Genomic DNA, 12,292 nt, shown 5'->3' with positions numbered 1-12,292 from the left:
AGGGATCCCCGAGGCCCCACAGAGCAACACAAGACACGCTGCCTTGCCCCAGCTAAGTGCTTCCCTGAGGGAAGCAGCTCTGAGCCACCCTGGACAAGACAGCTGTGGTTCACGGGCTAAGGATCTCCTGGCCTTCCCTCCATAACCACGGGTCCCCCTGGCCTCATGCAGCCAGGCTCCAAGGGAATGTGGGCCCTGGGCATGCCCCGAGGTCCGTGAGCTGACTGAGCAGCACTGGAGCTTCTTTCTTCTGCCTGACTGGAGAAAATGAAATGTTGAGTTCCTTTTGCTTCTAGGTTTTCTGGTTCATACATTTAAATTAGGTGCTGTTCTTCTGCACCAGCCCACTGGAGTCAGGACGCTCATTTTGAGGAGGAGAAAAGGAATTTCTGGAGCCCAAGACATACTGTTGTTTTTCCTATTGGCTCAAGCCCATAGTTTGGGCCAGTCAGAAGCTGCATTTGATTGCAATCTGAGTCCCACCTGACAAATCCTTCAACTATGCTGTCTTATGCCAATGATACAACTGTCCACCACCACTGCAAATGGAAGCCCCCGAGTGAACCCACCTCTGGCATCAACACTTGAATTTTAGCGATGTTGCTTCTGCAAAGTAGCTGACCCCAACCACCCTCCTGCCCAAGGGCTCGAGACCTTATTGTCTGCAGGTGAGACCTAAGGCTCCTCGAGGAGCCATCTGAAATCAGACTCTGGTGAGGAAGCACAGCTCTGACCACCTCCAACCCATCCTGGTGTCACCACCACGTCCCACCCAGCCGCTGGTTCTTGGCCGTGGCTGTTCCCCAGAATGATGCTGTGCACGAGGACAGAGGCATCAGTTCAGTAGGGTTTTGACTGAAATCCTGCCTGGCTCAGAGGGTCACACTTCTCCAGCCAGACAACAGGACCTCTTACCCCAACATGAGCTGAGGGATAACCTTCCTTGCTATTGTGTACTCGGATGCAGACTACTCGGCCCAAAGCAGCCAGCTTGCCTCCCACCTAGCCCCACAGTGCTCCTTCACGGCCCCCTCACCCTCCTCGGCAGTGCCCAGCCACATCTGGCCCCGGGTAATCTGCTGAATAATTATATAATAGGCAGGCAGGCAGAGAAATGATTTTAGGCTGCTCTGCTGATAGAAAGCAAGCTGGATTAAAAGATCAGAACAAGCAATACTTAGATTAAAATGGTTTGTTGTTTTCAGCTGCAGGAAATCCACGGCTAAAGCAAGGAAGATGCTGAGGGAAGATGCATCATCTTTCTTTCCCCCAGAAAAGCACTTTCTATGTATTAGCTAAGGCAAGCTCTAGGTTTCCAAGCTATGCTCATGTTTTATTTCCCAGTGTGTCAAAGGCACGCACTTTTCTGGTTCGTACGGCATTTTACCTGAAGGCTCCTCCAAGAGCAGCGTGAAGATGCTTCCAGCCACGTTATGCTCCGCAACCAAACCAAACACCACGAATTCCTTGCTTGCCTGTTACGACACCCAGACCCTCAGGTGTCACACGGCCACCAGCCCAACAGAAAATTCCCCCACCTACAAGAAACCTGCTCCCTGGCACCCGGAGTGGCCACTCGGCTCCTGCATCCGTGGCAGCTAGGCAGGACGTTGGCATGGCCCCCACTGAAGCCTTTCCTGCCACGGCTGGAGCGGCTGGCGGACACCGTGCCCCTGGCTCCCAGCAAGGTCAGCGGCGTGGTGCCGAGCTCTGATGGATGGCTTTGGAAAGGCGTGAAGGGGAGGGCAGGGAAAAAGCAGTGCGAGAGGGACCACGCGACGGCGGCCAAGCCCTCCGCGGGGCACGGCGCTGGTCGCCTGCGGCCCGGATCAATGCCGTCAGCTCTGCCGGTTCACCTTCAACTTTAGATTAAGCAGAAGGGTCAAACTGGGAAATCGTTTGCCATCAGCCAGCCTCATGCCACGCTGTGGCCAGCTCTTCCCTTTGCCAGCACGGACACCTCTATGGGAGCACCTTGCCAGCTCCTGGGCAGCTCTGCCCCGGTACCAACACTGCCCAAATGCAAGGTAGAACAGCAGCCAATTCTCAGTGCCAACTGGTCCCCCCAGGAAGGAGCCCCTCTTTCAGGTTTCCCCAGTACCTACAGTGTTGCCAAAAAAGAGGTAGCACCTCCAAATTTAAAGGATGAAACACTGTTCCACCTTTTCCTGCTTTTCAGCAGCTACATTCTTTAAAAAAAACAAAAGCCACGGTTTCTGTCTTGCACCAGGCTCCTCTCCTGCTCGTGGATGCCACACTGGGGCTGTGGCACAGTCCTGGCAGAGGGGATGGGATTTCTGGCAGGGAGGGTGGGAAGGCAGAAAAGCAAGGCTGGAGACCTTCCTGGAGGAGGTGGGAGCTGCAGGATGCCATGATGTTCATCCAAATGATGCCTTAACAGCCACTTATTGCAGAAAAATGTCTTCACTAAGGCCAGAGGATAAACTGCACATGCCAGACAGACTGGGGCCATGAAAGCTTGTGGGAGAACAGTCTGGGGGCTTGGTCCCAGGCTGGACACGCAGTCCAGCGAGGACGTGCCCTGGTTTTCCTTGGCGTTGGCTGTGGGGAGCCCTTCCCTGTGCTCGGGGGATGCCCCCAAGTGGGGAAGAGATAGAGCCCTTTTCGGGCAAATTCTGCCCCAGTTGCGTCTTAGTGGGTCGCCTACAGCTCCCCTGAGAAATCCTCCTAACATTTTGTCCACTTATTCCAAACCTGACACCTTTTTGCAGATACGAAGCACTGCTCTGGCAGATGTCTCCTGGGGTTTTGCGTGCAGAAAACAGCATGTGTGCTAATCCCCGTTAGTGACCTGGGCACTTTTATCAGGAAAAGGAGAGGAGAGAGGTGGGTTTGTCAGATGCTACAGCATTTCTGCTTTATGGGGCTGTCTTCTCACCAAGAGATGCACGACCTCCTCTTTACTAATGGAAAATGTTGCCCTGCCATCCATTTGCAATAGTCAATGCCTGGGACAACATGACTGCCTCAGGCCAAAGCAGATCTATTTTAGTAACAAAAGCAGAGTGGCTGATGAACATGACTCCATCTCTGCTCTTCCCAGCTTAGCCCTTTAGCTGTATGACCAACATGTCAGAAAGCGAGCAGCCAAGTGCAACAGGGGTAGAGGCAGCAGGACGGGAGACCTCTGTGGCCACAGGGCCGGTCAGGGGCTCCATGCGCTGACGGTACAGATGCAAAGACCTGGAAAGGGGCCGAGCGTGCCTTACCTTACCCTGCAGGCTGGCCTCGAGCTCCAGAGCGATTCCTCAGCAGGTCCGGGTCCACCAGATAGGGGCATGCTGAGCACGGAGCAGGAGCCAGGGGCCGCGGCGGGAGCCTGTGGGGCCAGGCATGGGAGAGGTCAGGCATGGTGCGAGGGGGGCGCGCAGCCCCAGCCCAACGAGCAGGGGGATGGGGATCGGGCTAAAACACAGCACCCGGCCCCACAGGGTGAGCTGGGGGGCTTCTCTCGCCACCCAGACTGGGAGCACCACCTTCAGGTGGTTTGTGGGGCAGGCAGCAAAGCCCAGCCTACATGTACTCAGAGCCCGCTCGGGCAGGTCCTGCCCCAGCAGCCACCAACCTGAAGGCATCAGAAGAGCTAGGTGGAGGAGCAGGACCCCAGCAGGTGCCCCCACGGGGGTCAGGGCTCTGCTTCCTCCAGAAATCAAACCACAAAGGCAAGGGAAGCTGTCCCACACGTTTCGGCGACGTGGGCACAGGGTTATTTTTATTGCTTCATTTTCGCTGCTGCTCCCAATAAGTTAACTGGGGCATGCACTACCCGTCAATACAATCAATCGAGCGGCCTGAGCAGTTAATAAGCTGAGTGCCAGAGGGCAGAAAAACCTCTCCACTGCCCAAAATGCTCTTTGAGCAGCGGGACAGGCGAGCTGCAGCCCCCATTTGTTTCTGGAGCTTGGGGCTGCTCCGAACGCACCAGGGCACCGACAGCTTTGCGGATGGAAACTGCCCCAGTGCCTGAGCGTTCCCGGCGGATGGAAGCCACCAGCAAAGCCCTCCCAGCAGCAGTGTCGGGGTGCGACTCACCGTTGGAGGAGCAGCAGCAGCCGGCAGGGGGGCTGTGGGGCAGAGGGCTGGGGGTCAGCAGCGCGGGCAGCAGGGGAGCACCTGGAAGAGAGCGTGACACCTCAGGACCCCGCGCACCCCTGAGGGCACCCCACCGACACGGGGAAGGAAAACAGCCCCGAGAAGGGGAATCCTCAGCAATTTTTATTTTTTTTGCTGGTCACCAGCTCCTCTGTTGAGAAAAGAAAGAAAAAAAATGAAGCTCAGCTGCTGCTGTAGGTTGAATTGCCATGTAGGTCAAATCCCCAGCTCTCATACGCTCGCTCTAGGTTACAAGTCCGTTCCCTTTTATCAGCCCCACACCGCAGCCGTAGCACCATGTGCTCAGGTGTATGGAGAGGGGCCTGTTTCTAAAAACATTGCTGCTTGGGTCTTAGTTGGGTGTTTCCCCAGTGAGAACTTATGGCCTAAGCTTGAAATCTCTTTTAGGTATTTTGGGGAGAAAGTCTATTAAGAATTCATGAGGAAAGAATGGTTTATTCGTCTTCCAGGCCCCGGTTTCCAGTTTAGCCCAAGATAAGTCTGAGCATCCAGGAAACGCTTCATTAAGGAGCTTGTCAGCAGTTTTCTTAATCAAATATCAGTCCATCTTCCAGCAGCTCTGCTTCTTGTTACGTGCATCACAGCCCTTCTGCCCAAACACTCACAAACTGCCAGGCAAGGCAAGCCCCTAACCATGGCAGGATGTGACCAATGCAAGTCAGTGGTTGTATTAAAAGGCAGCATCACAAGCTTACAGCCAAGTGACATTTTGTGCTGCCTGCTGACTACCATCCTCACCATCATCTCCCAAAGCCTCTCTCCAGGATGGCTAAAGCCCCTGCACCTTGTGCCAAGTCTGGCAATACAAGCAAAGGAGTCAATTTTTTTCCTGATCATTCCTCTCCACTGAAACACTCATTGGTGCCACGAGAAAGACACCAGCAAGCCTACAATGCCAAATGTTTTCTTATCCACCAGCTCTCACAGACCAGCTACCATTAGCAAATTTGGCCTCTGCTGCCCAGCTAGAGATCAGCAGTGCTCAAGGGGGGTCACCCAGGATGCTGAAGCATATTTGTGAGCAGCAGAGCTGTCCAGATCCCAGCAAAATCACACCTATTGCTCCCAGAAAAAAAAAAAAAAAGTACCTCAGGATACAGGATACCATCAATACCAGCTTGGCAGCACTGTTTCCTTGCTTGATGCCACCTGTGTGTGCTGAAGGCCTTGGCCATCGCATTCCTGTGCTCAAGAATTCTGCAAGACTTAGGCCTGAACAGTGAAATCACAGAAACGTGGCCAAATGTTCTCCGAAGATGGTTTGACCTTGTGGCATGGAAAGGAGGCAGAGAGGAAGCACTGGTGTGTGCTGACGCCTGCCTTGCCTAGCCCAGGGCACATTTTTGTGCTGACCATGACTGTGACCATGATGCCTGCTCCAGCACCCAGCCTGCCTCTTCTGCAGACTGCAAGCCCCCAAGAGCAGGGGGGTGCACCACTATTTAATGACTAGTGCAAGCTGTCTGCACAGATGCCTCGAATAAAATCAGCCAGCCAAGCCTGATGTCCTCACCTGTGAGCACTCTGCGCCTGTAGTGCCACTTGCCTGGCCTGCCTTTGGGAGCATGGGTTCAGAGAGGGGCTTGCAGGCTTCCCCTTGCTGTGCTGAAGCCCCCCAGGGAAACCAAAGCCCCTGGGTAAAAGACTGGGGGGATGCACTGGTGGGGTTGGGGTGCTCTCCCCAGCACCTGAGCTGTAACACACCCCAGAAAGGGAACATCCCACTTTGTGTCGGAGGGGACCGGTGCCATGCTCCTGTCCGGGTGGGACGCAGCAAGGACCTGCTTGGTCCTGCTGCTTGGGCTCCCAGTAGCACTGCTGAGCGCGAAGGGGAGAGAACAATCCTCCCCTGACCTGTGTTCCCATCACCCGGCTCGCTGTGTGTTTTACACAGACAGAGGCAATGATTTTAATGTCCCAGTGAACAAGCTGTCGGGACGCATCAGCCTCAGCAGGCAGGCTGCAGCGATGGCTTCTCCTCCCAGGCACTGCCCGGCAAGGAAAAACGAAGCGAGCGCCGCGCACGCATGCGTGCCACCGGTGCCCATTATTTCCCAGCCTTTTAATGAAGCATCCTCGGAAGCCACGTTCGTCGGGAGGGAAGGAAGGTGAGCACCTCCTGCGGAGGAGCCGCCGGGGGCAGGCGGGGCGGGCAGGGGATGCAGGATGCAGCCGCCACCTGACGTGATGGGAGCTGAGCGCTCTGAAGCCGTCAGAGCTGCGGCAGCGATGAGCTGAGAAAAGCCGTGAGCTACATGAGCTGAGCTGACATCTGCCCCCTGGGTGGGTGCCTAATGAGCGGAGACATTGTCCATTTGGGGAGGCGAGGTGAAGGTAAAAGCCTTCCCGGCTGACACCTCGCAGTCTCCATCGGTGCTGCTGGTGAGAGGGCCCTGGAAGGGGAGCGGAGGTGGGGGCCAGCACCCGGCAAGTGGGATGGGGACGGCACTGCTGTCTCAGCGTCTCATCACTGTGTCCCCTGCCCGGAGCTCCCCTCTTTGCAATTTTCTGCCTCGTTACTGAGTGGAAAGAGAAACAAGCACTTTCTGAGCATGGCCCAACCGGGAGCATCTTCTTGGGGGGTGGATGCGGCCCCACACCTGCTGAAAATGCATTGGCGTGGGGAGAAGAGGTGCCCAGGGCGGTGCTGTGCCACCCTGCTCCCAGCCAGGGTCTGGGCATGGGCAAAGGCTCCAGTGTCCTGCACCCCCCGTGCTCTCCATACTGCATCGGTGCTGCAGCAGCACGGGTGCGGGACAGCGCTCGGCGAAGCCCCAGCATCACCTGCCAGCCCCCCGGCGCTTCCACAAACCCAGTTCAGTCAGTCCCTATAAATCCAGCGAGCCCACTTGTCACGAGCTCTCCTCTAGCTTACCTCCAGCCTCTTTGCTACCCGCCACCTTCCACGGTGCCTGGTGACGAGATGGGAGTGATGGAGCGGGAGAGAAGAGAGCCCCTCGTCGCTCCTCTCGCTCTTCACCTCCAGAAAACACGTCTCTAAAATACTCGTGAGCCAGAACCCCCCCAGTTTATCCCCAAAGCCCCGTCAGGCACCGCAGGTCTGCCTGCAAAGCCCATTTCTCTCCCTCTGCAGACGATGCTTTCCCCCCCGCAGCCTGCCCCCCACCTACCTGCTTCCCCCTTGGCCAAGGGGGTTTTAACGGGCACCCACCTCCCTGAAACTGCCCCCCACCCCTTGAGCACCCCCGTGGCCTTCTACATGCTCACAAAAGCTTAGAATACAGAGCCATCCCTGCTGCCGCTCCAGTTTTCACTGGCCAAGCCACACCAGAACAGCTCCGGGGGCTCACTCCCAGGCTTTGCCTCTCATCGCTCTCTGCTAACCAGCAAAAAAAGCCGCGGGGCACCCGCAAACTGCAGGAACCCATCGCAGAGGGCTGTGCGGAGGTCGGGCTAGCAGCCACGTCCCAGCAGCCGTGCTGTCCCTGGCGTGACCTGGCGCCTGGACATTTGCCCCACATCCCGCCCCACTTGTAGGGCAGCTGCTTGCAGCCCGTGCGTTGGCAGCGGCGCCGCAAAACCCCAGGAGCAAACCCCAGTGTGGGGACAGACACCGGGCTCCTCCCCGGCACCCGCGGCCCCGCCGGGCTGAGCAGATGGAGCGGCTGCAAATCCCCATAAGCCAGGGCAGGGGACTAATCTTTTAGAGGACAAATGGGTTGGCGAGGGGGAGGCTCAGCTTTTTGCCTTTCCCTCCCTCCTCAGGCCAAAGCCAGCTGTGTTTTCAGAGCAAGGCGAACCAAAACAGTGCCGGCAATGCCCAGCTGAGACATTTGCCCCGTGCAGTCCCCAAAGCCTTGTGGTCGCTGTCAGCACCTTGCCCGGGGACGTGCTGCGTCCCTGACACCCGCAGACATCAGCCACCATTATCAGGCTTGTTTTACCTGGCAGGGTAAGGAAGCAGCAGAGCAAAAGGTGTCTCTGCAGGTAGCTGGGAGAGGACCCTCAGCTCTGCCTCTCTCCTCCAGGTGGGATTTGTGCTGCTGTTTCCTTGCCGTTTCTCTCGGTTTATCCCAGAAACAGCCTTGGGACAAGCCTTGCACTGTGCAGAGGAATCCAGACTCCTTCCTTTCTTTTGTGGGAGGGTGGGGGTTAGGTCCATTAAACAGGGCTATTTGGGGTCATCCACAGGGCTATTTGGGGACCCCCAGCGCAGAGCCCACCTGCAATAAAATGTCCTGGGAGAGATGGGGACTGAGGCTGAGCTACAGGTCACCCCACAGGTACCACGGCCATCGAAGCCGTGCAGCACAGATGGGAGGCTTCATGTCCCTCACTCGCCTGTCCCCCACCAAAATCTGCCCCCCCCGGAGGGGTAACACGTTTACAGATGGGGAAACTGAGTCACGGAGCTGTCTGCAGGTGTAGGAGTGGAGAGCACAGGGGGATAGAGCCAGGGAAGGGGAGGAGAGGGTGGCAGTGCCAGGGGAGGGGTACTATGAGAGAAGGTGGCATCTCCAGCATGGAGATTTGGCTCTTTTCTCCCGAGGAAAGGCAGTGGTGCAGATGCGTGGTCTCCTCAGAGCTAATAGGGATTCTGGGGCTGTTTCTCTGCACCTCGCCATGCACTCACCATCCTTCCCAACACAGCCCCGCACGTCCTGCAAGATCTCTCTCCTGATGCTGGGCGTCCCCGAGGCGTCCTCCTCCTCCCGCTGCCCTGCCCTGGAGGTGCAGCCAGCCCCCGGAGTCACAGAGCATGCCGAGCAGCTGCATCAGGAGTATCTTCCCCAAAGCTGACAGATGTCATAAATGTCAGGGTTGTGCCTGCTGTTTTTTGGCACTGCAGTTGCCCAAGCTGCCTGCCTGCCTCCAGGTGCATTGCATGCAGCAGCCAAGGCCACCACGGCCCCACGGAGCAGCCAGCGGCACCTTTCCAGGGAAGGGTCTTTTTTCAGGGATACCCCAGGGTCTGCTTTCTACAGCTCCCCAAAATATTGCCTTTATGTTGTCTGTCACGTAAAAGCCTTTAAACAGTGAATTATTTTGGTGTTTGAACAAAGGACAGAGTCATGGGGTGATTTGGGCTGTGAGTATCTCCGGAGGCCTCTGGTCCAGCTCACGCCCTGAGCAGGATAACATCAAGCTGATTGAAGCTGTGTCCAGCTGGAATTATTTTACCCTGAAAGCTCAAAAATTTGTGTGAATTCCTGAGCACAGATGCTGGCACAAAGCTGAGCAAGAGCAGTTCTCCCAGAACGCATAAAAAGGAGGTGAGTTTCGGTTTGGGACACGTCCCTTCCAAGCCAGAGAGACGCGGAGGGCGCAGCCCCGACGTGGACCTGCCGCCTTTCGTCTGACACCATCCCCAAGGCAGACATCAGCCCTGCTCCGTCCCGCAGCCAGGAAGGGCTCAGCGGCAGCACTAGATGGCAACCCAGCACCGTCGAGCAGCCCTGCTGCGCCTAGGCCGAAGCTTATTCATCCCTTTTCCAGTATTCAGGGAGATGGCAGCAGCTCGGTCCTTCCCTCCTGCCTAGGATCTCAGCCCGTGCACGGCCACTTCCCAAAGCCCTCGCCTCGATGGTTTTGGGAGCACGATGGGCTGAGCTGGCTCTGCCTGGGCTCGAAACCCAGCCGTGCTGCAGCAGGGACCTCACCATAAATCACCCCACCGGGGCAGGGGCACGCCTGCCGGCCTCGTGGCACGGAGCGGCCAGGCCCTGGCCTCCCCTCCAGCCTCCCCCGTGCCTCTGCTCCCCGCTTACCCCCGGGGACGGTCCCCAGCACGGCGCGGCGCGGAGACACATCTGGCGGCGTTAGGTCTGCGGCGCCTCGTGCCCTGCGGACGACAGGGAGGGGAGTTCAGGCTTGGAGGAAGCATCCCCCCTTCACCGGCCTCCAGTCCGGGGGCTGCGGCCCGAGCGGGCAGAAGTGATGCAGGTAGCGGGTGAGAAAACCCCGCCAGCCCGAAGGGAGGGATGCTGGGCAGCACCCAGCGCTGCCTCTCTGCAGGATGGGTGGGTGCTGCATCCCGACCCCCCGGGGACAGCCCCCTGCTTGCACCCCGGGGGGCCCTCCAGGCGTCTGCATTTTCAGGAAGCCGTCACCTTGCGCCCGCCCGCCGCTGGCTTGGGGAAGTCAGCACAACAGGTTTGCTGCTCCTCGGCGGCGGCGGCAGGGGAGCGTGAGTCATCCTCCTGCCTCTGCCCTTGAAAGCCAGCCAAGGCGTAAAAGCTTTTACCGCACCCTGATGCAAAGCAGCCAGCAGCAGGACACCCGAGACAAGCTCCGGGGTTAACCCCTTCTGGTGAGACGCCGGCTCCGGGGCCCTCGGTCACCGCCACGAGGGCTGTCCGCACCCCAGGGACAAGGCCGCCCTCCTGGGGAGGGGACGCACGCAGGGCCCCAGCGATGGGTGGCAGGGAGCCCTGGCAGAGCAGTGGCAAACCCCCAGAAACTGCCAGAGATGGGTAAATTAGAGGGCAGAGCCACAGAGAGGCGTTGAGCATCCCAACCCCAGCAGAGCAGCGCGGGGAACCCCAGCCTGGTCTGGCTGGCTGGGGGCTTCAGGCTAGGGGCGAGGACGTGCTGGACAAACAGGCAGAAGCAACCCCAAAAATAAGGCAGACACTTCACAGTGCTTCGTTTTGCTGTTTTCTAAGGGAAACATTTGATTCTGTCACTTCCAAGTATCACCCCCTGGCCACGGCTCCCCATCAGTGGGCACAGCCTCGACGGGCTTTCCCCAAAGCGGGGGGACCTGCCTCCTCCTGGAAATGCTGTCCCACAGCAATGCAGTCACTCCTGGAGGGAAAACCCAGCTCCTTTGGGGACACTCGGAGTTTCTGTGGTAAGAAGGAGTTAGAAAAGAGGGGCCATGGCGGGGTGAGAGCCTGCCTGTGAGGGACTGGGAAGGGAGGGGGAAGCGCTACGTGTTCCCCTCCCGAGGCTCTCTGCAGGGCCAGCTTGGGGACCCCACGCAGGCAGCAGCGCCTGCAGTGCCCCGCTGCAGCACACGGGGGCTGGCACACCCACGGGTGGGCGGGAGTGGGCTTCAGCCCCGAAATGAGCCCACGCTCTCCTGGGGCCTCCGCACAGCCCAGGGAAACAAGACGGGGTCCTGGCTGCACCCGGAGCGTAAGGGCTGAGCATCTTCTGACCCACCCCGAGGGCGCTGGCACTGGTTTTGGCACCTGCCTGGAACTGCGTGGCAGAGCTGCACCTCCACAGTTTAAACACAAGTTCGGGCAGGGCTTTCCCCATCACATCCTCCCAGATGGAAATAAATGCTCCTAGAAAGCGTGGGTTAGCTCACAGGGATTTGGGGTGCCTTCCTCACCTCCCATGGGGCTCTCCATCCCCAGGGCTGCGACCCCGGGACGTGGGGCTCTGCGCCATTCCCGGGGGGCCATGCAGCATCCGCACCGGGGTGGGGACGCTCTGCAGCGCTGCGGCTGGCGGAGGAGGCGGGATGCCCGACCACCTAGGGCGCTCGGAGACGTGTGCTCCAAAAAACAGGGGTCCAGGCCCTCTTCCTCCCCCCTGCGCCAAGGCCTGGGCAGCATTGGCCCCAGCTGTGGGTGCGGCGAGGAGTTTGCTCGGCGGGCACTTGGAGATGCAGAGCGGGGGGCTCGACGTGCCTTCGTTGCCCACCCGAAAAGCAGCAGCACAGCATCCCTGCCACCACCCGTCGCAGGGCCCACGCGTGCTTCCCCCTGCAGCGGCGTGGGGACAGCGCTTTGGGGCTTGTTTGGAGCTGCCCTCGCCGAGCCAAGCAGCGTGCCGGGATGGGATCCGGGGCCAGCAAACTCCGAGCGAGCGGGAGGTGGCACGGCCCCGGCGGGGACACGGCGGGGCCGGGGGTCGGGGACACCTTCCCGGAGCGGTGCTGCCCGGGGAGGGCATCCTCGTCCCGGCGGAAAGCAGGGGGCTGCCCCCGCACCTTGCCCACGGGGGACCCGCCACCCCCAGACCCGGCACCCCCGGGGGAGCAAAGTCCCGGAGAAGGGGGGAATTCCTACCTGCCCCCCGGACGGACGCACGGACGGACGGACGGACGGACGGAGCGACGGCCGGGCGGGCTCTGGAGAGGCGGGGAGGGCTGGGGGCTGCAGGAGGGGCCGGGAAGGGAGGAGAGGGGCAGGGGAGCGGGGGGGGGGAGGCTGGGGAAGGGGCCGGGGGGGGGCGGCCGGGC

General features: G+C 59.2%; 1 protein-coding gene across 16 annotated transcripts in view; it reads right to left on the bottom strand.

Annotated features, from left to right (window-relative positions):
- The window catches only part of PCBP3 (poly(rC) binding protein 3), a 49,715-nt gene extending 37,460 nt beyond the window's left edge, over positions 1-12,255 (bottom strand). For all 16 annotated transcript variants that reach the window (XM_080598712.1, XM_080598711.1, XM_080598708.1 and 13 more), the window contains exons 1-4: positions 12,120-12,255; positions 9,864-9,937; positions 4,054-4,134; positions 3,236-3,340 (exon numbers count right to left, since the gene is read on the bottom strand). In XM_080598712.1, the coding sequence (XP_080454838.1) occupies positions 3,236-3,301 (66 nt within the window). In that variant the 5' untranslated portion in view covers positions 3,302-3,340; positions 4,054-4,134; positions 9,864-9,937; positions 12,120-12,255. The remainder of the gene's footprint in view (positions 1-3,235; positions 3,341-4,053; positions 4,135-9,863; positions 9,938-12,119) is intronic.
- Positions 12,256-12,292: the final 37 nt, after the last annotated feature.

Source organism: Anser brachyrhynchus, assembly GCF_964034855.1.
Source record: "Anser brachyrhynchus genome assembly, chromosome: 7".
In the NCBI taxonomy this organism is placed as follows: domain Eukaryota; kingdom Metazoa; phylum Chordata; class Aves; order Anseriformes; family Anatidae; genus Anser; species Anser brachyrhynchus.
The sequence above is the reverse complement of the archived record's forward strand: the minus strand, read 5'-3'. Positions and strand labels throughout refer to the sequence as shown.